Source organism: Sabethes cyaneus, chromosome 1, assembly GCF_943734655.1.
Source record: "Sabethes cyaneus chromosome 1, idSabCyanKW18_F2, whole genome shotgun sequence".
Lineage (NCBI taxonomy): Eukaryota > Metazoa > Arthropoda > Insecta > Diptera > Culicidae > Sabethes > Sabethes cyaneus.
The window spans coordinates 169,426,576-169,453,272 of NC_071353.1; the positions used below are offsets into that span (position 1 = coordinate 169,426,576).

General features: G+C 44.1%; 2 protein-coding genes across 2 annotated transcripts; one reads left to right on the forward strand and one right to left on the reverse strand.

Moving 5' to 3' along the window:
* Positions 1–3,103: 3,103 nt before the first annotated feature.
* LOC128742823 (glutathione S-transferase theta-1-like) lies at positions 3,104–4,260 on the forward strand. The gene is made up of 3 exons (XM_053839303.1): positions 3,104–3,388; positions 3,585–4,016; positions 4,095–4,260. The coding sequence occupies exons 1-3, from the start codon at positions 3,265–3,267 to the stop codon at positions 4,226–4,228; spliced, it is 690 nt and encodes a 229-aa protein (XP_053695278.1). The 5' UTR covers positions 3,104–3,264; the 3' UTR covers positions 4,229–4,260.
* A 2,080-nt stretch (positions 4,261–6,340) lies between these two features.
* Positions 6,341–25,325, reverse strand: LOC128733185 (uncharacterized). The gene is made up of 5 exons (XM_053826858.1): positions 24,399–25,325; positions 15,161–15,458; positions 14,977–15,081; positions 14,464–14,919; positions 6,341–14,398 (listed from the first exon to the last, which is right to left on the reverse strand). The coding sequence occupies exons 2-5, from the start codon at positions 15,279–15,281 to the stop codon at positions 14,118–14,120; spliced, it is 963 nt and encodes a 320-aa protein (XP_053682833.1). The 5' UTR covers positions 15,282–15,458; positions 24,399–25,325; the 3' UTR covers positions 6,341–14,117.
* Between the last annotated feature and the right edge of the window lie 1,372 nt (positions 25,326–26,697).

Sequence of the window (26,697 nt, forward strand, 5' to 3'; positions counted from 1 at the left end):
ACAGATTCGTTTGAAATACAGAATAGGGTTTTTTTCAAATAGGGGTTTAGACTTTTTCTTGGACTTTTTCTTGAACTTTTTCTTCGGCTTTTTTTTGGACTCTTTTCTGGATTTTTTCTTAGACTCGCTTTGAGAATGTTTCTTGGACTGCTTCTCTGATTGTGTCTTGAACATTTTCTTGGATTCTTCAGACTGTTTTCCGGGGTCTTAGACTCTTTCTCTTGAATATTCTTAGATTTTCTCTTGGACTTTTTTTTGACTCTTTCTTGGACTTTTTCTTGGATTATATCTTGAACTTTTTTTGGACTTTTTCTTGGATTGTTTCTTGAAATCTTCCTTGGACTGTTTAATCGATTTTCTTTGGGCTCTGTCTAGGACTTTTTCATGGGCTTCATTTAGGCTCTAATCTTGGACTTTCTCGTTGACTCTTTCTTAGACTTTTTCATGGACTCTTTTCTGGAGTTTTTCTTAGACTCGCTTTGAGAATTTTTCTTGGACGTCTGATCGTGTCTTGAACTTTTTCTTGTACTCTTTAGATTCTTTTCCGGGCTCTTAGATTCTTTCTTAGACTCTTTTTTGGACTTTTCTTTGGACTCTTTCTTTGAATTTTCTTGGACTGTTTCTTGGAATCCTTCCTAAGCTATTTCATGGACTTTTTTGGTCCCTTTCATGGACTTTATTGGGCTTTCTCGTGGACTCTTCCTAGGAATCTTTTTTGAACTATTGTTTTGTTGGACTTTCCTTGGCACTTTTACTTGGACTCTTTCCTGTTTTTTTATGTTAGTCTCGTTTTTAGAACTTTTCTTGGACCGTTTCATTTTTGGAGATAATTTTTTCAACTTATTCCCGAACTGTTAAGACTCTTTTCCTGACTCTTAGGCTCTTTCTTAAAATCTTTCTTGGACTCGATCTTGAACTGCATCTTAGAATTTTTCTTGAACTATTTCATGGACTTTTTTTAGTCTCTATTAACACTCTTTTAGACTATTTCGTGAACTCTTTCTAGGAATCTTTTTTGCACTTTTGCTTTGACTCATTCTTGGACTTCGGATTCTTCAAATCTCGGCTTCTTGGAATCTTGGATTTTTGTACTCTCAGATTCTTGGGCTGTCAAATTCTGGGACTCTCGGACTCTTGGTTTTCCCAAATTCTAGGATCCCAATGAATATTCTTACTGTATGTCGCAAGACATTGTAGAGATCATAAAAAATAGCGATATTCTTTGTCCCTTTTATCGAAGACTGGCATCTCTGTTGTTTTTCCACATAAACGCCATGCATCACCATCGCGGCGCTTCTTTTAGCGAACGTGGTAAATTTTACATGAGTGTTAGCAAGCTCTCCAAAATTCTGTATTCGTGTTTGTTCGACTATGTTGGCACTCACTCACACAGATGCATCTAAGGAGCACCTTGGCCGTCAGAGTGAGCTGCCATCAGTGTCTCCCGAATATTGCCGGAGCTGCCAGTCTTCTTGTTGTAGGGGTCTTCGCTTTGATGGTAAACCGAAGAGTGACACTTTTGCTTCGGGAAATCTCCTTGTCTCTACTTTATTCAAGCCAAAAAGGTTATTGAATTCTATGAGCGCTCCGTCCGTTCGGCAGAACGAACTTATGAGGATAGCTTTTTGCACTGTCGACGATCACCTGCCGCCAGGAAAGATTCGCTATATCGTTGACTAGGCACTAGGCTAAACCACCATGAGCCTCTCAGCCTGCCCCTTGTGCGCTATCCTTGCGGACTCCAATCGAGTGGCTGCCTGAAGATTTCGTTCCCTCTCAAAGTATGCCCGAGTCTTTTTTCACCTTCCACCTTTGGGACAATGACTATGGAACTATGGAGAGGTCATCAGGTTTGGGCAAGCGCGAGAATGCGTCGAGGTCGAATCGAGGTCATTTAATTGCTCCATTGTGTAAAAGTTCCAGGGCAATCCTTGTCCATAACACCGAGCAACAGTGGCGGTGAAAGTATATAGTCTCACTCCAGCAGTAACCCTGAAGAATACTTTGAGAATTTCACAGAGTAACATGATGTCGCTCCAGTTCCTCCATCCAGATTCTGCTTTCTTGGGGACTAGTCTATCGCTTATGCTCTGTGGGATTTTACACATTTGATTGCTGCTTCAATGTCGGCTATCGACGGCACCTCAGAGTTGATTCAGCTCCACTTCTTCCGTTCATTGTGCATTCTGCCGAGGGTTTTATGACTCGGGTGCTGGTCAATTGTTCTTCAACAGTTGCATCAAGCATGTGTCCTGAGGCTCACGATACTAGTTGTGACAAGACCCCGTTTTGACCTCAGGATTTTCCAGCCCGTTCTTCGTTCTCGCTCATTACTCCTAGATCGAATCGTTCTGGGATGTCAGTCTGGCTGTATAAACTCCTTCTCCCGCAAATCAGCAGCATCTATTGACACGTAACACTGAATCATCCTAATTGAACCTATCAGGTATCAGCATCTTTGGCTCGAGCAGCACGTTCCTCACAATCATGTGGAAGATTTGTGCCTTGAATCTAACAGATGCTCGAAAAAAACTGCACAATCCAAGGAGAACGTTCTTCCTTCTCAGTCTGCGCACGACAACCAAGGTTCAACATCAGAACCACATGGAGTAATACAATAAATAATAAATAAATATTACTGAAGACGCCTACAATTACAGTAAAGATTTGTATAACGTGGTGGGTGGTGCTGTACGCCCATCGCGATATCTCAGCTGTCCATTAACCAATAAAGTTTATTTTTGATAGTTGACTAGGTTATACCACATGCTAACATTGTTTATTGTTTAATGTTCTGATGCGGTTCTGATGTTGTACCTTGGTTGTCGTGCGCAGACTGGGAAGGAAGAACGTTCTCCTTGGATTGTGCAGTTTTCTTCTTATAAATTAAGAATAGCTTGAAAATGAAAACAACTCAGCAAATATCTGTTCACGTTAGTCTTTATTTTTATTTTTTCAAAAGATACCACTTCAATCTCGCCTCCTTCGTTCAAATTCCTATCCCTCCCTACTAACACACGTGTGAAAACTGATCGATCATCTGTTGATGCTTTTGCGTGTTCATTTCATTAACACGCACTCATTCATAGAACACAGCCGAGCGGAGAATTCCACTACTGGTGCTGTTAGTAGAGCCACAGTGACAAGTTGCCGTACATTTAGTTTCAATCTCGCTCAGTAACAGTGCAAATCGAAAGCTAGTTAATTAGAAACACTTCCCTCACGTGTTTATCACAAAGTATTAATTAAACCACCCTCCGAAGGATGAGCAGCTCGCGCAGCATTCGCTTCTACTACGATCTCATATCACAACCGTGTCGGGCGCTGTACATTTTCCTCCAGCAGACCAAAATACCGCACGAGAAGTGCCCCACGGCGTTGCGAAAATGTGAGTTACCCTCCTGTTGTTTGTGTGATTCTACGCGTGAACGAACCGAACCGAACGGTGCTCGATGAAGTATCTATCGCAGTTGGCGCGTACTTGACCTTCACGAATATCACACGCTGGCGGACAAATTGATATGTAGTTCAAGGAGAAGGAATTAAATATGATTTACGCCTTACTCTGCTTGGTCTGATTTTAGGGGAGCACACCACACCGGAGTTTTTGCAAAATGTGAACCGCTTCGGTAAAGTTCCGGCCATAGTCGAAGTGCCCAGCCAGTTTAAGCTGGCCGAAAGTATTGCCATTTTACGCTATTTGACGCGGGAACATCCTGTTCCGGATCACTGGTACCCGCGGGACATTCGCCGGCGGGCCCGGGTGGATGAGTATCTGGAATGGCAGCATGCGAATACACGGACACACTGTGCCAGCTACGTGCGGTACATCTGGCGGGGGCCACTGCGTGGCGAACCGATGGAAGGCCGAATTGCCGAACGGCTGCGGGCGGAAATGATTGCCTGTTTGGATTTTATCGAGACGAATTTGCTCAGCGATGAACCACGGTACATCGACGGGGGTACCGAAATTACGATTGCCGATTTGATAGCCGCCTGCGAAATCGAGCAGCCAAGTAAGTTTGCCGGGTTGCACAGGGTCTCTAGCCTCTAGCAAAGTTGTATTTACTGTCATTCTTTTTTGATGTTGTTAGAATTGACCGGGTACGATGCACGCGTGGGCCGACCCAGGTTGGCCGCCTATATGCAACGTGTGAGGGAACACACCCAGCCCGACTACGACGAGGCGCACCAGGTGTTGCACAAGTTTGCTCCAAAGGTGGCGTAGTGTATGGAAATTTTATACAATATAGCGGAATATAAGTGATAAAATCACAGACAAGAAACTTTTAACTTAATCCAGAGATCAGTCTACTAGGCAACGCATTTGGTTTGATCTGTTCCTTATTTCATCTACCGACCGATGGGTTTAATTTAATCACAGAAATTTAACTGCTTTTTCTAACGGGACGATGAAACTGTATCAGTAAATATCAATAACAGCGAAATCTTACTGATACTCAGCGATATTATTGCTAACTGATAACTATCTAGTAGTTAATGGTAGTTTTCCTATCCTTACAGTCACTTTGTAGCTCTTGTTTTCACTGTTCTCGGCAATAGTTAACATTCAACGTAGCAAATCGGAAACTCTTTAGGGCAAGGCCTGATGTTTGAGCAGAAAGACCACTGAGATTCCATTGAATCCTCTCGGGATGTCTTACCCGAACAATTAAAACTGGATCTGTGAGCGTACGTTTTGGAATTGTTAAGAGCTTCTCTATCTAAGAGACTCTCATCAATCTGAGAATACCGTTGTATGCTAAACTGGAGCCACGAGTATGTTCCAAAATATGTAATTTGATCGACGCCCCTTAGTTAACAGGCAGTTAACTATGCAAATATACTACCACTTCCAAGTCTGCCCGTAGCTAAAGGGTAAAAGGGTCAACATCTTGTTACATGGAACACCACATAATCCTAAAATGGGATAATCCTGCCCGTCAATCTCCAGTCGTCCAGTTGATGAAGCTGGCCATCAATAACGTTCGAGACTCCGGACCAAAGCAGTTCGAAACAGTTCGTGATGGCCACAATGGACTCTTCGCCTGCCCAGAAACCTATAGTCTTCAAACGTCTTGTAGAAATTTCATACATTTGATGTATCAAAGTGTTGACAACTAACCTTGTTTTGCTTCCCGTTTCCCGCTGCTTCACTGCGCCATCGCCATGCTGGGGTGGCGTACTGTGCGGCAAACAATACCCGATAACGGTCCGTGGTGGCAACTACACTACTGTAGTGCAACCGCGAACGCACTTCTCACGGCGACGATGACACGATACTTGCTGGTAGTTATCACTGTGGCAGCTGGCAGCTGTCCTTTGCTAGGCCGGACGAGTCCAATTGACCAGGAACACACGCGATCCCTTTATCGCGTCAGTTTTCACGTTTCAGGTTTTTATTATTGCGTTTTCGCACGGCAAAGTTTTCAATCGATTCCCGTTGTTTCGCCTACTTCGACGCCATTTTGACAACTGACTAGAAAATGGAAAAAAAACAAAATAGGGTATGTTGCTACATCGTCGTAATTGCCTATTCCCGTCCTATCCAACACAAATTATTAAAAATATCACCATTTTCATGACACACAATGCAAAACTAGTTATTCCCTAATATTTTAGTTAGTTGTCTATCATACGCAATCAATCAAAGTGAGCTGAGATCTATTTAAATGCTTTTTATCATTAAAGAAGTCCTACCAGTCAAATTTCCTACGTTTTTTCGTGCGACGAAGAAGACAATGTCGACTAATCGTTTTAATTTCCGTCATTCATAAATGAAAATAACTCACGCAAGGCATTGCCGTTATTCTACAGCCAGAAAAACTTGCCTGACCTGCAGAAATTATGTAGAATAACATTTGTCATGCCGTCCTACACAAATACATGCGCGTTAGCTTCGTAAACATTGTTGTGATTTTTAGTTCGGACGATGAAAAATTTTGTTGGACGGATTTTAAAACGGTACGACGAATTTTAGTAATGAAGTCAGTTGCGTAATTTCAATAATATGCTTTAATAGTCGCTTTTCAGTGATTTCAAAGTTCACGGATCGGAAGGTAAGTGTGTTTTAGTCAAATCAGCACAAGAACTTTTGGCGTATTCATTAAATCCATCCAGCAAATGATGAAAATTAGAATGGCTTTACTTATTACGACGGGAATTAGAAAAAGACCCTATATGCAGCATTCCGTATGCACGCACACACCAGCAAAATGAGGGGTGTTTAAGTTTTTCAAATGGCTGCAAAAATATGTTAAATTTGATTCAACCAATTTGTAGTGGCGGGCTTTCGGTCTGCTTTAGTTCGAAACAATCATCGGAAACGAATTTACTCTTGTCGGGTTGGAGGCCGATTTATTTATTAGCAGATAATCACAGTTCATGTCTACAGTAAATATAAATTCAGTTTTTTTTTCTGTTACTACTTGTTTGTAATGATGATTGAAGGTAGTCTTGTTATGGACGGAAACCGATTGCAGAATATCGACTGTGGCGTGCACGTTGAAGATGATGTTCTGCCTCCACTGGGGAGTTTGCACATTCGATATTCCAATTTAGTTTAGCAAACATGCGATAAGAACTACAAAATGCTGATCGTTTTTTTTCTGGGGTATCTCTACTAGTAAAAAGTGAACTGCTGCTGCTTTATTTTAAAGTAAATACGTTCAATGTTCAGTATTAATATTTAAACAGTGAATGTAGTGCTTTGAATCTTATAAATATATGTAAGAAGTAGAACTGGAGACCCCATTTGCTTTGATTCGTTTTTAATGTATATTTTTTCGACTAAACTACTCCACTCCAGATGGCGCAAGTGGTGTCAGAGGGAGTTCCCCTTTGGCAACCCAACAAATAGGGGGTTAATTTGTTTTTCGTTGAAGATGTGATTATCTGGTTAAGTTGTTGGTTCATGGAAATTTTGGTTTAGCAGATTATTTGTACTACGAAAAAAAAAACAAATTCACAAACGACAACCATTTTTGTTATATAGAACAATGAAATACTCTACCAGCAGATGCTTCGAACTAAAACTAATTAACAAGGTACCGGACAATAATCGTTTAAAAAAATCGATATAATTTTCTAGAGAAATCAACTAATCACTCAAAGAGTCAAAGCTATTCGACGAACTAAATGCGTTCTCAAAGAACTGCATGTGTGTGTTTTAAAATCTGTGCGTTGATGCTTTTAGGTAGTGAGCAAATTCAATTTTCTGCTTGCTTTAAATGTAACCCTTTTTGCGCAACAATGTGAGCAGAAAAAAATAAAAAATCAACCTACTTTAGCGAAAAAGGAAGACTGTGTCGATAGAAGAAAAAAAAAAGAAAAAAGTTTTATCTTTGTTATAAATAAGTTACAGTGCATGACGCTTACAGTTACCAGTTACTGTTACTGTTTAATACCCATAGAATTCTTTGTAAGTTGCTCAAATTTGTACAACATGGTTTCTATCAATAGCTTCGCTGTAACTATTATACTGTTATATATAAAAAACGAACAAAAAATATATATTCTAGTACGATTTCGTTACGATACAAAATTTGCTTTAGCATTAAAAGCAGCTCCTTTAGAGTGCCTTGCCCTAGATCTAGACGATAGAAGTTGATATATACACAGTAGCAATAAACCGATAAAACAAATTATAATTAATTTAAGGACGGAACTAGAGATGTTTTGTCAAATTTTCTCTATGCAATGTAAACTACGGTTTTTTTTAAATCGTCGATTATTGTCGTTTCATAACAAACAAACAAAAATCATCGAGAAATTTGACGATAAGCGATAAGTTCTGCTAAGCGAACGATGAGAACATTGCAAAATTTGCTCTTTCGTTCAAATATATCTCATTGTGAATGAAAAAAAGCCTCACGAAAAGCTGAAATTTTAAAAATAATTGCGTTCTTACTTCACCTTTGAACAAAATTCTTTGAAAACGTGTTTGATGCAATTATTACAATCGTAGTTGGCGGGGACGCAGTCAACAGACCATTTATCAAATGTCAATTACCATTGCTTCTAAATCAGAGAGTGCTTTGGTCAGAGAGTTTGTCAGTATTGTAAATTATGACGGAACGCATAAATATTAAAGCCGTTACAGTTACAGCGACAGCAGCCACGTCATTTCAGAGAAAGTCAGAGAAGATGCAACACACTCGGATCAATCAAGGCGTATCCTCCCCAAATGCAAAACGGTTACGCGAGGCTAGACGCAACACTCGTACACTCGTACTCGTTTATGAAAAAAAGAAAAGACGAAATCACGAAGATGATGGTAGAAAAAGACGAGGATTCAGATACTGGAACAAAAGCTATCAACGAGCCACCGAACAGGGGTGGTACAGAAAAACGGCACAAAAGACGCAGAAACATTCCAACGCTGATAAAGAAGATTCTCTTAGACCCCCAGCAATCTGTCCAATGGAACAGATCACATCGAAACAACCACTATTCGACAAATAAGACGACACACGAGAGGTCCAACGTCCAACCAACTTTCATCACACGCCTGCAAGAGTACAATCTATCACAACAACAAACAAGCAACAAAGAACACTCCGCTGCTACATACATCACGTAGAGTGACTATATACAGAGTGGCGCCAAGTCATCCCAAATGTATGCAATGCGGCTTTTCCAAGGTTTTTCTTTCTCTTTCCTGCATACGCGTTGGATAGGTCGTCTGCTCGATTGGAATGACACTGACAGATAATTATCATTCCAATTTTGACATTGTCGCCACTCTGTATATAGTCACTCTAACATCACGATGTGGAAAACAGCAGGAAAGATGGAGATGGTTGCCTATCTAAACCTTTCTTAATCGACAGACTTCGCAGCCGGCTGTTAGAGTACAAGACAATTACGAAGCTAGTGAATGGTCCTACTGACTCTATCTGGCAAGCACCGCCCAGCCGAGATTCAAACGTACTACGACTAGCATCGTACCTCGAACTGGACTGGACGGTGAACTTCCCACGACCTATCTCCGGAGGGCTATACATGGAGGAACAGATCGATCACCGGTCAGAAAGCTCTACAAATACTATCGCAAAAGGAGCGGAAAAGGTTAATAGAAACGAAGTTGAAAAAGCATCCACTGGTAAGTTTCCGATGCACGCCGAAGCAGGCAACAATACCCAGGGTAGTCGGAGCCCCACCGTATCGGAAGCTACAAGAAGACCAGAATCATTGGCCAAGCCGCGACCACCCGTTCCCCGATGAAGGAGTATAAAAGAGGAGCCAGCAAGTACAAGATCGTTATTGCCCATCCTCTGGAGGAGAATCCAGAAAGCTCAGGGCACCAGGGGCATCAAAGCTCTACTGTACCGGAAGTTACAAAAAGAGCGGAATCGGAGGTGAAATTGTGGCCGTCTGGATACCCGACCTGTTCGCTGCGGAAAAGCAAAGAAGCTAAATGTTCGGACAAGACGGATACCGTTTCCACAATCTAAATGATCCAAAAATCCTAATCCGTGACAAATCGCTACTGATCTTCGCACTACAGGAAGTGCACCGCCAGGTACCAGGTACACACACGCACGAACCCAGCGCCAACATTTCGTACGAAGCGATCCTTCGAAAAGTACAAGAAGCTCCGGAGTTGAAGGAGCTTGGTGAAAAAGTAATGAGGACCAGACAGTCCTAAAAGGGAGAGATGATTTTCGAGCTGCAATAAGATCCATCGTCAAGAGTGCAGTCTTCAAGAAGCTTGTTGCCAAAACGTTGGGGAATGAAGCGAGCGTGAAAGTGCTCTCCCAAAAAACCACGATCGAGTGCAGGGATCTGGACGTGGTCACAACAGAGCAGCAACTGAGAACTGCCCTGAAGGCACAGTGCGAACTTAGCGTCGTATCGATGGTAGTCCGGCTGAGGAAAGCCTATGGCGGAACGGCAGCGATTCGCCTTTCAGCGCGGTAGCAGCGCCCAAACTACTAAAGAAGTGCAAAATTGGGGTTGGGTGGTCTGTGTGCCTTTTGAAAGTCATCTCTTGCGTGGCCAAGCAAATAGAACGTTGCTTCAAGTGCTTGGGCTTCGGACATCAAGCAAAAACCTGCAAAGGTCTGGATAGGTCGAAATCATGCCGGAAATGTGGCGAGAATGACCATTCTACAAGCGACTGGAGCCGAGAAATGCCCGGCGCTTAGCTTACTGGTGAAATAAGACGCTTAGCAACCTTCATGCCAGTTGCTTTAGAGCCAGAAGATGCGTCCAGTGAGCCAGAACTGCAACGGAAGCTGACGTCAACCGCTAGGGTGACGTGTATCGTATCGCGATGGCAAAAGTCAAAGGTCCTGAGACAACCAGGGAGATGTTTTCAAGCCGAAGGCTATCGTGGAGGGACTTCCCGACGCACGAGCATACGATATGGCCACCAACGCCGCGCAGTGTAGAAGAGAGGTACAATGCTGACGGTCTGCAAGTCTCCAACGAGGAACTATTAGCAGTGGCTAGACAGCTAAAAATCAAGAAGGCATCCGGGTCGGATGGAATCCCTAACGTCACTTTGAAGGCTGCAATACAGGCATTCCCGGGCATGCTCAGGACAGTGATGCAAAAATGCCTAGAAGATGGTCGAATCCCGCTATATCTATGCAGAATTCTGAAGCGTTACTTCCGGAACCGGAAGCTTGTCTACGAGACCGCCAAGGGGAGTAAGAAGACGAACATTACGTCGGGAGTTCCGCAAGGCTCCATCCTCTGAAACGGGATGTACAATGGTCTACTAACTTTGAAGCTGCCCAGAGGTACGGTGATCGTCGGCTTTGCGGACGACATTGTGTTATCGGTGATCGGCGAGTCACTGGAAGAGGTGGAAATGTTGGTGTCAGAGACAGTTGGAAAGATCAAAAACTAATTGCTCACCACAAAACGAAGGTCCAGCTGGTCTGTAACTGTAAAGCAGTACAGCGGGCTGTTATCACCATTGGATAGCAATTACCTCAATGGGTGCTGTCAAGTACCTGAGAGTAATAATAGACAACCGGTTGAACTTCAAAAGTCGCCTATGGGAAAGCGGCGAAGGCCATCAGCGCGATAGGCAGATTCATGCCGAATATCTACGGGCCTAGTATTAGCAAGCAGAGCAGCAAGAAGTCAGTTGTTATCTGACCTAGTTCCTGTCGGGTCATGGTGATTTCAGGCAATATCTGCACCAGTTCGGGCACGCTGCGACTCCAGTTAGTCCGGTATGCAGAGGCACGGTAGAAACCCCACAGTACGTGATCTTTGATTGTTCAAGATTTTACCGCGGTGCGACGCGAGTTACCATTCCTGAGTGTGGACAACATAGTGGAGGAAATGTGTCGAGAGAATACCTGGAATACCGTCAATAGCGTTGTAGTTGTAGCCAGGGCCTTTAATTATCACCGAATTTCAAACAAAACAGAAAATCTTTTTTCTTAGCACACATTGTTTTTTATGCCTCTGAGTTTCGTATGTACAACTGCACAGTGATTTTCATCGTAGTATACAAGTTCAATATATCGTGAAAGTAGAACAGGAGAAAGTGATTTTCAAATCCACAAGGTGATATTCACTTCAGGAAAAAAACAATTTTAAATGCAGTAAATGAAAAGAAAAATCTTATGTCCAACAGCTGAACGCAATGCTAAATAACAACATAAATTTTTTTTATTGATTTTCACTGCTCAAACGTGAATATCAGTTTGTTACAATATCACAGGGCGCTGATATTGTATATTCTCGTGCATGAAGTTCATGCTTGCTGCATTTAGTTATTATGTACGTTTGATCAAAGCAAGCAGATTTTCAATGCAAGGTAGACTGATAATCCAGAAGTTTGAACGCTATGCTGATGAATATTAACAGCACTGGTTGTAGCACAGATTGTTTGGCAACTACAACAAAGATGGAAAAATGATCAGCGAACTACCAACGCCTGAGCAGCACCAGGCTTGGATAGAAACCCTGGGAGGGTGGCCGTGAAAGGATGGACGTTATGTTGATCGCCGTCTCTGGATCGGTTCACGTCTCGACAGGTATAATGGAAGCAGGGCAACCAGCAGAATGGAGCAGCAGCGAGGTTGGATAGAAACCCTACGAGAGGGGCTGTGAAAGGATGGAAGTCATGTTGGTCGCCATCTTTGGATCAGTTCACGTTTCGATAGGTAACGATGAAGTGCAAAGGCACATTCTTCTCTCGAAGTAATATTTGCCGGTGGTAGTCCCACGTATACCTGCCATATCAGGATATTACAGGCCTCAAGACGGAACTGAGAGAGGCGATCCGATAGATCCCGGAGATTTCAGCAGCCACCATCTAGCATGGGGAACCAGAAAAGCGAATAATCGAGGATCCATCGTTGTAGACGTCATTGAGGAAGCCCACGAGATTAAATGCTGAATCTCTTGTCTTCTTCCGAAGAAACATCCAGTTTGCGATCGACATATCCAGCGTTGGCCAGCGAACAAGTGCTACCAAAATTGGGTTGGAACATCAACGACGACCCGGTGGGAAGTGACCACACACATCACTCCAACAACGAACCAGGCACCATTACCAAACGACCGCGGTAGTTGTTCGAGCAGACACATTGGAGCCTCTTCAACACTCACTTGTCTATCACAATCCGAAGACGCCGCTCTAATAACGTTCAGGATTTTACGAATCATGTTCAAGGTTAGGCAAGAAGACTGTACAGTGGTGGTCCCCGAAGGCAAAGTAGCGGTGAAAGCTAGGTGGAAAGCTCTCCGGGCCGCCAAATGACTGGCAGCACAGGACCCATGAAACGATATCGTATCCTATGAAAGGAATGTCCACAAGTTATCCGGAATGCGAAGTGGCAATCATGGAAGAATATACTGAATGGCATGACTGAGTAGCCGATTTCAGCTGAGGTTTAGTCCCGAGTCAACTGCATGAATGACAAGCGGCGAACCACGGGGATTACCTTCCAAACTCAAGGCCAGTTTACGCGCGACACAAACACGATGGCAAATGCCACTCGCTAGTTATTTCGCAGACATGTCATCGATCGACAACAGCCCTCTAGACTTTGTCAAAAAACAACGTTTTAAATTAATCAATCCATAATACCGCCCTTCCGGAAACTGAGCAGAATGAATACGATAATACCTCCTTCTCCACGGTCGAGCTCAGCCTCGCCCTCTGCAAAACCAAGGGGAAATCTACAGGAAACGACGAGGTGGGATATTCGATACTGAAAAAACCTCCCTTCCAAAAGAACACCAGCACAGGTTTTCATCTGGGCTCTGGGGCGTTATGGCATTCTTGGCAGTGAAGCTGCTAACAGACTTGCCGGACTCGGACGAAAAGGAATTCTGAACACAAAAAAGTGACTTCCATAAACGTCAAAAAGTAAAATGAGACAAGCATGGGAAGAAAGATGGCACGGATACGACTGTATATTCTTACGAACAATAAAGAATACTGCTACCCTCCGGACTGACAAAAAGGAACTGGAAAGAAAGTAAGATTCAGGATGAGAAACGGACACACAGGAATAACGCCCAATCTGAGAGGCACCAGAGAATTCAAGAAGACCTACTTAATATGCAGTGTTACGCTAACTTTGAAACATATAATTACGTTCTGTCGGGGAGTTTGAGTGACGATCCTACTCTTCCTCAAAGATTACAGTCTCTTCGATAAATTCTAGTTTCAACTTTTATATAGAGGCGAATCAGCCGCAGGCTGAAAGCGTCCGAAATAAAGAATCAAATCAACGTAAATAGTGATTACTCCAAAGTGTGAACTGCTGAAATCAATTATTTTCATACCGTATGATGGCCTTCAGTTGAGTGACAAATCATGCTGGCTAACAGCCGACTACCGTACAGACAGTTGTTACCCACCAATGAAATCTATTCATCTCCTCTCCAACCATATTAGAAAAGAAAATTTAAAACCACTCCTAAATGCACTTTCCTACGTCTAGATCTAGTTTACAGATCGGATCGTGTATTATTATTAATACGATCGATGATTTTAGCTACTAGTGTGCAGTCGTTGCCGATGATTAAATCTAACCGTGAATACAAATGGACGTATGAATCGACAGGGGAAAAAAACCTAAATCCTATATGAAACACATTCTGTCACGCTACTCACGCTTCCTCCCGTCGGCGTCTCGTCAAACTTCCGTATCGTGCGTTTGAATGCGCACTTTTTTCACACTGCCGCTCCGAGCCAGGCGAGGAGACTGACCGAAGCCCGGGTTTTGAATCCCCAGTGCATCGGTACTGCCCTCCGGCGGTCGGGGTTTCTTCAGGCTGGACCGCAGCGGGGTCCGATTGGTGCTGACAGTCGAACTGGACATCGATGTCAGGGTGGTGTTCATCGATTGAACACTACCGCTGACGGTAGCGCTGCTACCGGTGTACGGCCGACCGGACGAATCCGTTACCGATATTCCTAAAAAAACAAAAACAAAAGAAAGGTTAAACTGACTCGTTCGAAGGATTGGGTTGCGAACGTACCAACTCGACTGTTTCTGCCCCGCGGGGTGTCCCTGTAGCCGGGATTCACAACCGTAGTCGGCGTGGATCTCCCGCTTCCGCCATAAGCGGAAACCGTCGGAAGCAACGTTGGATCGCCGTCCGGTTTTCGTGCCAGAATGATATCGTACACTGCCAGAATGACCAGCAGCAGGGAGAGACTCACGACCACCAGCTGCAGGTAGAAGGACGCCCCACGGGATACCTCGAACTGACCGCGGCCCGTGTCGGCCGTCACAGCGAACAGAATGATGCCGATCAGGGCCAGCGCAGCGCCCACCACGGCCAGCAAAAGCTTCAAAACGACTAGACTAGAGTAGCGCAGAACCACCTTCTCCCGGGAAGAGATCATCGCAATCTGCAGAATGCACAGCACACAGTACAACCCGAATGCTATGCAGGCGAACGTGGCCAGCAGACCGGACGCAAAAATGGCATCTGTAAAAAGCAAAATTTGTAGTGGCGTTATCATCTCGTAAAATGTTTTTATCTTACATGATGGCCTAAAGTGTGACACCTCGGGACCACATTTTTCCCGATAGCTGTACGTCAGCTGACGGCAAAGCTTCCACGGTCCAAAGTACCCCTGATCATCGAAGCCTTTAATGGACAAAAAAACGAACGTCATTTAGTCGTTGTATAATCGTCGTATTAACCGGTACACCGGTACTCAACTCACCGCCGTAGCTTCGAAAGCGTGCCCACTCCGGCAGACCGACGGCGGTGGCACTGAGCGCAAAGCACGCAAATCCCAGACAGGTCACGATGGCAGCATATAAACTGGGCGCAATTACTGCCATAGTACCTCCGCATTATTCCTGCCGACGCTGGACGACGCTGGCTGCGGGAAGCGAGGATATGCTGTTCGAACAGATGGGTCGGTTCGCCCAGTAAACCGGGGGGCCGGGGGTGCGCTGGATATTGGTGGCTGGCTAGTGGTGCCACGTGGTCTCCGTATCCCCGTCGATTCCGTGCAGCTATTTGTTGGCGATGCGATGTTTGAACATGAAAGAAGAGAAACAAAATAAGGTACAGTTGAAGTTAATACTATTCGCTGGGGCTTTGCGCGGTTATTTCGACGAGGAGGATTAATAATTTAATGATTGTTGTAATGAGTTTTATTTATGACTTTCAATTTTACTTGATCCAAACGTCACTGTAGTTTAGTGTTATTCTGCCATCAAAATCATTGTCTTGTCGGTTGATGTTAAGGATATTTTTGATCCCCCGACAATGGTTACGCATGGTTGTTTTTCAACATGCAGTACCGGGCGTTTATGGAGGCCCAGTGAAAAGTTCGTCAATTTCAAAAGCAAGGTTAGGTCAAAGAAATCTGTGTCAAACCTATTCTATGTTTCATCAACATTTTCCCCACTGTATTTCACACGGAATGCCTAACCTTTCCATCACAGCATTTTCAACTGTCCCACAACTCAGGTTGACCCGCAGTCTTTTCTTCCGAACGATAAGCTTTCGCTTTTAGCACATTTAGCATGAAGGCGTGTAGTGCAACAACAATAACAACAGTAAACCATTGCATTCGATGCGGTTTGTTAGCACACCCACCCGACCCGAACCCGAACTACCCGATCGTCCCGTCGTCTAGCCCACCCGGTGTCTGGAGTGATTCATAAACCTTATCGGGTACGGAAAACACTAACTGTACATTGTTTTTTTTTTCGTATACACCACATCGCCGAGTTCTTAATTTGTTGCGTAAACAGTAGGTATACGATTCTTGTCAAAACATGGGTGGTGACGACGGGCGCGGCCGTATGCCGCCAAGAAACTCTCCCAAAAACAACGTCGTTTGACTGTTGCATTTTAAGTACCGTAGAGGTACGTACTTTTATTTTATTTTTCTCGGCCCGATGCCGTCATCTCGCAGTTTTTTAAGTGGTTGGTTACACGCCCTTCGCATGCGAGGCGCCCATCAAAGATGTCATAAATTGACAAAAATATGTATGTACTGCTTACATACCTAACCACCATCAGGCACATGTGACTGACGATCTTAGTAACCCGCTTTCTGTGTCATCACATCACATCGCATCGTGCGGTGCGGTGCGGTTGCACATGGAAACACCAAAACAATCAATTTGGGTTGCGGTGGGTTGGGTTTGGGCGCAGGGTCCGTCCGTTCGTCGTAAAATTGAACGGTCGTTTAGGCAACGACGTGTGTTTTGTTTGAGCTGTCGCTAAACATTTTTGCGCTAAACGGATGCACTTTCGCATTCCGTCACTGGCGTTTTGCATTTGCACTAACTAACGAAATGCTATCTTTGACTGAAAATCATGTTTCGAGGTGTACCTTGAAAAAGCCAGTTAAATAAAATGTGAAAATAATCAACAGATTTTGCTGTGAAGATATTGTTGACACCCAACCAACAGATGGTTTGGGGCTGCACCGAACAGAAAGAAGTGTTTTGTCCTACATAAAGTGATGCAGGGTACTTATATTTATTTTTAGTTGACCGTGTATAAGCCGTAATTAGGTGCATCTTTTCTTTAGAACAATCCCGTGTTTTGTCTTGACTTGTCAGGTTAGGTCATTGATTAATTTGTTATAACAGTAGGTTTTACAATCAACGGAAAGGACGGCAGAAGAAAGTAATGAAACAAGCGTGTTTATAGTACTTCAGGGTGTCAAGACGTAAAGGGGAAAGAGCGTAAAATTAGGTAAGGGAGGGTCATTGAGGCAACCGTAAGAAAGTATGTGTATCGTTCCTTTTTACTAAAGCTGGGGATCTGCGGATCGAACCAAGCTATAATCGGAGCCAGATATAGCTGGATTTGCACGGATCGCATAATTGGTTCCGCCTATAGCTTGGTTCGATCCGCAGATCCCCAGCTTGAGTAAAGAGGAACGGTACACATACTTTCTTAGTGTTGCCGAAACACGAATGGCCGGGCGGCATATTCGGCCGAAAATAATCACGGTACCTGCACAAATGTCGGGTATATGCTGTCCTTACTCGCTGCCGCTCGTTCGGACTTAACTAAGGGATAATCCCTACTAGTCAGTAAACCTAGGAAAATGCATGCACTTAAATAGTAGTGGTTTCTGCGGGGGGCTGTCCCCCCCGCAGTGGCCGGCGCTTCCGACGGCGGCTCACCGGCGCACACTCGCGTCTCGCCCTGAATCATTTAGGAAATATTTGCTACTGACACGATCAATAGATCTCGCACTATAATAAACGTAAATCATTCGCGCTTAGGGAAAGAAACAGCTATCAATCCTCTATACTATATCTACCAAAATAAAACATAAGACGCAGAGTATGTCTTGTTCTTCTGAAACTTCTTGAGTTAATTTTTTTTATTAAGGAGCCTTTAAACAGTTGAGTTAAATTTAAACACTGTTAACAGTTCAATTTCAAATACAATTTCGAGCTTAATTTATTAAAACTTTTATTTCAAATACAATTCTAAGTCTAAGTTAATTCCAATTTCAAATGAAATTTCTACTCTAATTTCAAATAAAAACATCAAGTTCTATTTCAAATCCAATTTCTGAAGTAAAACTCTCGGTCCAAATTACCTAATTCTGCGCATGATTCCCAATTTGGCGCTCCGCATATTTTCATTAGGAATATTGTAACATTCTGAAAACCGCTTAGTGCTGTCCGATAGAGTCAGTAGGATCGTTGCACCAGCCCCGTAGCTACCCTGTACTCTAAGGGGGCATCCATAAAGTACGTCACGCTTATAGCGAGAGGGGGGTTAACCTAATTGTGACGATTTGTGACGTAGGGGGGAGGGGGGAGTATGAAGTAATGTGACGTCACATGAAAACAAAAATCAAATGGAAAATTTATTCGGGAAATTATAATTTAGCCTTCATTTTAAGATACAACTATTGAAGGCTTCTATAAAATTGACGTACTGACGGATTTTAAAACAAATAGTTAAATCTTTTGAATGAAAACTTTTTTTAACATATATGTGTAAACAGGACTCATTTATTCATCTATATAGTATGAACTCTCCATTAAGGCTTTACAGCATATGTTGTACACCACTGAAGAGCTCCTTGCGTACCGTACTGCCTAAAAAGATTTTTGCAACAGCTGAGGGGCTACGAGGTGCTACTGGATACCAATGGCAATGTTTACCCTTGACATTTGTGCTGAACTCAATCGATGAACATAAACTCATACCGAAGTTCCACGGCTGCTTTTAAGGGTTTTCGGTATAATTTATACTGCCCTTCACTCAAAAGCTCCGATAGAGTTTAAGCCACTTGCAGATTAAATTTCGCATCTAATGTAGTGTTGCTGCAAGACGTCAGCAAGAAGTGCTGATTCTTTCAACTAGATCAGACGAATTTGAGTGGATTGATGTAAAGGACGTGGATATGCGCGAAACATTAATCGACGATACATCAGCGACTTCTGAGGCTGCAATTGTAGATCATCTTCAAAATCCGTGAATCGTTGACTTATAAGCTCGAAAATTTTCTTTTTATTTTTTGCTGAAATTCATTTGATAGCTTTAAATAAAAAGGTTGGAATGATTATTTAATTTTTGTTGTTGCGAGGGGGGGGGGGTTGCCGCGACGTGACGTACTTTCTCAGGGGGGTGTCACGAATGTGTGACCAAAAGTGACAAGGGGAGGGGGGGAGAAGGGGTTGATTTTGGTCAAAATTTGCGTGACATACTAAATGGATGTCGCCTAATAGCCGGATGTGAAGTATGTCGATAAAGAAGGGTGAAATCTTAAAAGGACGTTTTCGACGTTGCTTGTACACTTATTTTTTACATGTGTTAGTTGAGTTAAAAATTTCCAAGAATTTAGACGTTTTGACTGAAATATGGAGTACGCAGAATTAGGAACTATGCGCAAAATTAGGCGCACGTACGGTACTATAATCTAATTTCAAATACAATTTTGAGTTCAATTTCCCATTTCAAACCCAAATTAGTTCAAAGTTTGAAGCCCAATTTGGCTGGTAAACGGCTGAATAATGCGTACGTCGGTGCCTTGTGCACGTGTAGGCATAAAATAGACTCTACAGTGGTTCATAGCCTCTTATTCAACAACTCCTATCCCTACCTCCTCGTGGTACCAGCCGGGATACGAACAACTTTGGTGGAGATCGGGTAACCAACCCCGGTGGAAGCCAAGGTCGTATGCTGACAGAAAAGGAGGGCTCTTTCGAGTTTCGTTGACCCTCCGGTGAAACAGGGTGTAGCAGGCTTTGCAAGCCGTCACCACGAAAAATACTTACTGGAACAATCGGAATAGACCCACGCGACGAAAAAGGACTATGGATTGGAAACTCGGGACGCGGAACTGCCGGTCTCTCAACTTCCAAGGGAGCACTCGAGTGCTCTTCGAAGTATTGAAGAGCCGCAAGTTCGACGTCGTAGCGCTGCAGGAGGTGTGCTGGAAGAGCTCAACGGTACGTATGTTCAGAGATGGACATACCATCTACCAGAGCTGCGGCAACACACACGAGTTGGGCACAGCTTTTATAGTGATGGGCGAGATGCGGAAACGGGTGATTGGTTGGTGGCCAATCAATCCTCGAATGTGCAGGCTTAGAATCAAGGGCCGTTTCTTCAATATAAGCATCATTAATGTGCTCAGCCCTCACCTCAGAAGTATCGATGACGACAAGGATGAATTCTACGCGCAGTTGGAGAGTGAATACGACCGCTGCCCAAAACATGATATCAAGATCGTCATCGGGGATTTCAATGCTCAGGTCGGCCAGGAGGAGGAATACAAACAGGTGATTGGAAGGTTCAGTGCACACCAGCGGACCAATGAAATGGGCCTAAGACTTATCGACTTTGCTGCCTCCAAGAATATGATCGTACGTAGTACCTTTTTCCAGCATAGAATCCATCACAAGTACACCTGGAAGTCACCAAATCAGACAGAATCACAGATCGACCTAGTTTTGATCGACAGTCGGCACTTCTCAGACATTATCGACGTCAGATACCTAGTGATGGTTAAAATGCGCCCAAGACTCTCCGTTGCGAACAACATTCGGCACCGACGTCAGCCTCGGTTAGATCTCGCGCGGCTGAAGCAGCCAGACGTCGCCGCAAACTACACGCATTCACTCGAAGCTGCACTGCCGGAAGAGGACGAGCTGGACGAAGCCCCTCTCGAGAACTGTTGGAACACACAGCAGTGTATCGGAGAGCTCCATCGGCCATGTGGCCCGGAATCAGCGGAACGATTGGTTTGACGATGAATGTAGGAGGGTGATGGATGAGGAAAACGCCGCGCGGGCGGCCAAGATGTGCAGTGCCACACGTCAGAACGTGGAAAGACACAAACAGAAGAAGATGCAGCGAAACCAAATCTTTCGGGAGAAAAAGCGCTACCTGGAAGAACAGGAATATGCAGAGTTGGAACGCCTGCATCGTTCTCAGGAAACGCGAAAGTTCTACCAGAAACTGAACGGATCCCGCAAAGGCTTTGTGCCGCGAACCGAAATGTGTCGGGATAAGACTGGCAGTATTCTGATGGACGATCGTGAGGTGAGCGATAGGTGGAACTAGCACTGCGACGAACACCTGAATGGCGCCCAGGCGTTAAGGAGGCCATCATGCAGCTAAAGAACAACAAATCAGCTGGAAAAGATGGCATCGGAGCGGACCTTAATAAAATGGGACCAGAAAAGTTGGCCGTTTGTCTACACCGTCTAATTGTTAGAATTTGGGATACGGAACAGCTACCGGAGGAGTAGAAAGATGGGGTTATCTGCCCGATCTATAAAAAGGGCGATAAGTTGGACTGTGAGAACTATCGAGCGATCACCGTTCTCAATGCCGCCTATAAAGTGCTGTCCCAAATCATTTTCCGCCGACTATCACCAATTGCGAAAAGATTTGTGGGTGTTATCAAGCCTACAATGGATCAAATATTTACACTGCGGCAAATCCTCCAAGAGGGCCGTGAATACAGAGTTCCCACGCATCATTTATTCGTTGACTTCAAAGCCGCATATGATACCATCGACCGGAAAGAGCTATGGAAAATCAAGGAAGAGAACAGCTTCCCCAGGAAGCTCATCAAACTGATTAAATCTACAGTGCTGTGTTCGGATTTCGGGTGGTTTGTCAAGTTCATTCGAATCACACAGAGGGCTTCCTCAAGATGATGGTCTTTCATGCCTACTGTTCAACATAGCGCTTCAAGGTGTTATGAACCGAGCGGATATCAACACGCGGGGCACGATATTCAACAAATCTAGTCAATTCATCTGCTTTACCGATGACATGGATATTACCGGCAGAACATCTGTGGCGGTGGTTGAACAGTACACCAGACTAAAGACTATGGGCTCCGCAAGCAATTGCGGTCGAGCAGACTAAGTCCCCGTACAAAGTGTACCCTGTACAAGACGCTTATTAGACCGGTTGTTCACCGACTACGGGCATGAAACATGGACAATGCTCGAGGAGGACCTGCGAGTGCTCGGAGTTTTCGAACGACGAGTGCTAAGAACGATCTTCGGCGGCGTACAGGAGAACGGAGTATGAAGGCGGAGGATGAACCATGAATTCGCATAGCTCTATGGCGAACCCAGTATCCAGAAGGTGGCTAAAGTTGGACGGATACGATGGACAGGACATGTTGCAAGAATGTCGGACAACTACCCTGCAAAGATGGTGTTCGCCTCAAATCCGGTAGGAACAAGACGACCAGGAGTGCAGCCAGCAAGATGGTTAGACCAGGTGGAGCGAGAAGTGGTGTCCGAGGAATTGGAGAGCGGTAGTCCTCAACCGAGTTACACGGAGAAACTTTGTTTAATAGGCTTTGTCTTAGGACGGCAAGCCACCTAAGTAAGTCAGTAAGTAAGCAAGTTAAAAGTTGTTTTCAAGATTTCTTGTAGGAACAGTTTATGTGAAAATTGGAAAATTAAATGAACTAGAAAATTATGACATTGCTGACCATGGGAATCGATTGATTCGGCAGACGGGATTTGAACCCACCATTTTCGGTTGCCGGTCAAGTGTATTTTCATTATACTACCGCAGATTTTTTTTACTTTCATCACTCACCTCTCGATAGTTATGAGGTGACTATTTTTTCAGATACAATGAAGCTCGCTTGCAATTCGTCGGTGGCAAACTGTGGCAAAATGTTCTCAGATTATTAGAAATGATTACCAGCGTTGTTTGTTTTCAATTATAATAAAATACTGTTACGTTAAGTGGACAAAGATTCAGAAACAATTCCATTCGCTAATTTTTCAAATTGTTCCTTAAATCAACATCAACTGCTCTAAACGGTTTCATTGTCGAACCCCCCGGGAAAAAACATTCAACGAACCCGCCTGCTAGATCAACTAATTCAATATGACGCCGATGTTCTATCAGGTATTTGCCGAGCATAAAACCAAATAGATTGAATAATGTTCTTCCCCCGTGAGCGATTTGATTAGTTCACAATGACATTTTGATTGTTTTTATTGTTGCTCACAGTCCGTTGCAATAAATTGCTTTGAACTTCGTGCTGCTGTCGTACAAATTGGGTGCGCACGGACTACGTCTGACGTGGTGCCTGACGGATAGGTACATTCCAAAGCACGACAACTGTTTTGTCATCGCGACAGATAAAGGATTCCATTCATTCGGTATTCAAACTAAAGCAATTTAACAATAAAAAAATCGAAAAATTCTATAAAAAATGTTTACTCATATGTCCACACCCAATCTGTTGTTGCCGCTTTCTCATTTCGCTGCGCGACCACTGGGCGTTATTCAAATATGCCGTCATATTTGTAGATTCAGCCGCAGTCTCCAAAATCGAAAAAAAAAACTTGGTAAACATAATACCGTAGAGAGAAATAAAAATAGAAGGCGAACGTGCTACTGCAAAGCACACCATCAGTTTGATGTAATTTATTCAGAGCCACACCGACCGAGATCAACGGAAGAAGAGACGAACCTGAGTGAGATAAATGGAAAAAGCGAGCGAGCGAGCAAGAGAGAGGGAAAGGAAAAACTATTCCTCGCCACGAAACGCGGAATGGACCGGACCGAACCGGTACACACGGGCAAGAATGGAGAGGAATTACGGTATTAAATACCTTTCGAAACGTACGTACCTTCAAGCGAAAATACAGAGAAAAAAAAGAACAAACGCATGACTGCAGTACATAGTCAATGCAATGCATCCGCACTTTGTCAGTAAATTGTGAATGATGCAGATCTAACATGTGATGTGAATCAAGCCGAGTTTAAGCGACGATTGCAACAGGTCTGCGACATATTACGAGCGAGTTTTATTCGAGCACAACAAGAGGAAGTCGTTAACCGCACACCTGGCCTGGTCATAACGGCAGTACTGCCTCCAACCATATCGTAACAGGAGACACTTGTGCGTATTTTCCCATCGGTCAATTTGCAAACACAACACGCAACAGTGAAAATAGGCAAAACATCTAACTTAAAGTCCATCGTCGTGCCTGTGACTAAGCTTTGGCCTAGAGGTTGGCTTCTTATTTCTTCCACTGGGGCGACAGTCGACAGGGTGTGTGACAGACGGACACATCACTTGACTACCAGCGTGGCATGGCAAATATAGAACACCACACTGCGTACTCCGAGGGTGCAGGCAGAGGGTGGAGTTTATTCCAGTCATCGTCAATTTAGGGAACCATCGTCGTCGTCGTCGTCGTCCGTCCTATATTATTACACGAAATATAGGTGAACGAGACCGAACAAAACGAAGGAAGGTTGTAAATAGAACAATTAATTAACATCCACGAAGTTCGTGAAGGGCACTGTGTATACAAAACGGTGGAGAAAACGAGGAACCTGGCAAAGCGTTCGCTATTGCTGCAATCTTTCTGCTTTGATCTGGTAACCCAGTTTATTTAGCATTCGGTGCACATTATTCTGCAGCGCCAACTAAATAAACAAATACACTTAATACATACACTCACCTAAAAGCGGATGGCAATTAGCACTTCTGCCTATGTAGATTTTTCCCAACTGAGAGGAATTATAGCGTTCCGTTTCTTCGCGGCGGATGAGCAGCTTGCTGCTGATTTGTACTGATTGGATGCAAATTGCTTGATTTCAGCTGCAAGCTTTGCTCCATCGGTTGAATCGATTCTGTTATTCTCCGGCAGGAAAAAATATTCTGGAGGAAAATAACGCAGTTTGCTATTTTCGGTCACGCACGCACGCACGCAAGCACGGGTCGTTTTAAATGGCTTTGTCGCACGCCCTAATTTGATTTTCTGCCTATTTTTTTTGTTTTGCACAAGTTCAAAGCGAAACTGGAACGAACTACGAACCCAACCGATTCGCGTCTCCACTGCCCTTCCTTGCACTTCTTCTAATTTGAATGAAATTCTCTTCGATTAACAACCATGTATTAAGTTTGTCACAAAGAAACACTGCTTGTTGTTTACTCCAGCCCGTAACTATAGCAAGCCCCCCATTTCTCCCCGATATTACTCCAACACAGGAACAGCTAAAGCGAGCAATCGCACCAGCTCCCGGGGGACCGAGGTTCGCGCGATATGCAAATGCTTATAAAACCGTACGTACGTCGAATGGAACCAAAGTCATTCATTACACGATGGGGCGGCGCTGGCTGGTTAAGTCCCCAAACGCATCGGGTGACACGCAATAGCTTACTGGCTTTGCATTGGATTGGATTGGATACGTAGGTACGTAACAGATGCACCGCGGACGAGTCGACTCGCCCGCGCGTGAGTGATTTTAGACGACGCGACGTCACGGGAGAGCGAATCCGGCGCGTAATTGATCGGTCGGTAGCACACACTGGCCCGCTGGAACCCGTTTTTGTTTTACCTGCGGACGAAACGATGCAGCTACTCGGCACCTCGGTTCCGATCCGAGTGGGAATGGCAACTAAACCATTCATAACAGCATCGCCACGCTAGAACTGGTATTTCCACTTCGGGCGGCCCGAGAGCTTCGTACCTATACTGACTCGATGTTTGCTAATTCGCGCAGTAAGCGTGGCTTTGGTGGTGCTCGTCTGAGCGTCGCGACGTGTACCTACATATGAATCGAGTTGTTTGTTACAGTGATTGCCATGGTGCGAGTGCCGCCGCCGACGAGGTGTTCGCAGTTGACAGTCCAGCCAGGTAGGCATCTTTCGTTCCGGAATTCGAAAGTGACTTTTGGTCTGCATTGGTATTCGAGTTTACTCAGTTGTTGCGAGCGATAAACCAGTGTATGGGGTCTAATGATACTAAAGCTTAAGCATACATATAGAGCAACGTTTTACCGTTGCAATGGTTCCTGCTTGCTTACTTGCTAGCAGTACGTTGCAGTCGATGCAGTGTGAAATATTTCACTGTGGGCTGAATTTCTTGTTTTGCTAAATTTCAGTGCCGCGCTTTGTGGGCACTGCATCGGAGTATGTACAATTTTCTTATGTGTTTCCATAAGCTTAAGTTTATTTCAGTGCTATTTTAATCCTTGTCAATCAAACATTTAGGCAAACTGTAAGCATGTACCATAAGGCTGCCGGAAAGGAGAGCTGAATTTCTAAAAGCGTCAGTATTGTCAGCATTTGGGCGGAAGAACAAAGCCCTCGGATAACGTTGGATGTCCTTATCTGTCATATTTTACAATTGACAAACTGAAAAAAAAAACTTAATGCGTTTGCTTATGTCCTGTAGCTCTGGCAGTATATGCAACTTGCCTCTCTTCAGCACCTAAAATAAGCCGTTTTAGTCGGAATTATCGGGAAAAATTCCCATCTTCTACAATCCGAATGTTGAGAACTGGCGCATATTTGATACGTTTTGAAAACGTTCCACAGCCAACCAGACAAAGTAAGTTAAATCCTTCCGACCCCCTTCCCCCCTAACTTAAAAAGTTCCCCACCAAAACAACTCTCAAATCTTCCGCCGATCGAACGTTTGAGCGGCCGAGAAACTTGGCTAACCTTAGGAATTCACGATGGATACATACCTTGAGCAGGAAGAGCTGTAAGAAGTCGGTGCCGAATGAGCATGGAACGTTGCCGAAAATGCAAAAATCAGCGAAAGTGAGTGGAGTTTGCTGATCGCTGTCTACCATTTCCGAAGAGCGGGTATCCCGGAGCTTGACCATACTATCGGAGTTGGTCAGCGGATGCCGGTATTGCGTGTCGTTCTTCGACGACTACACACAGTGGATTTTCATCTATTTCTACGTAACCCGAAGCTAAGGTTCTCCATGCATTCGACTAGTTCCGAGCACTTGCTGAAACACAGA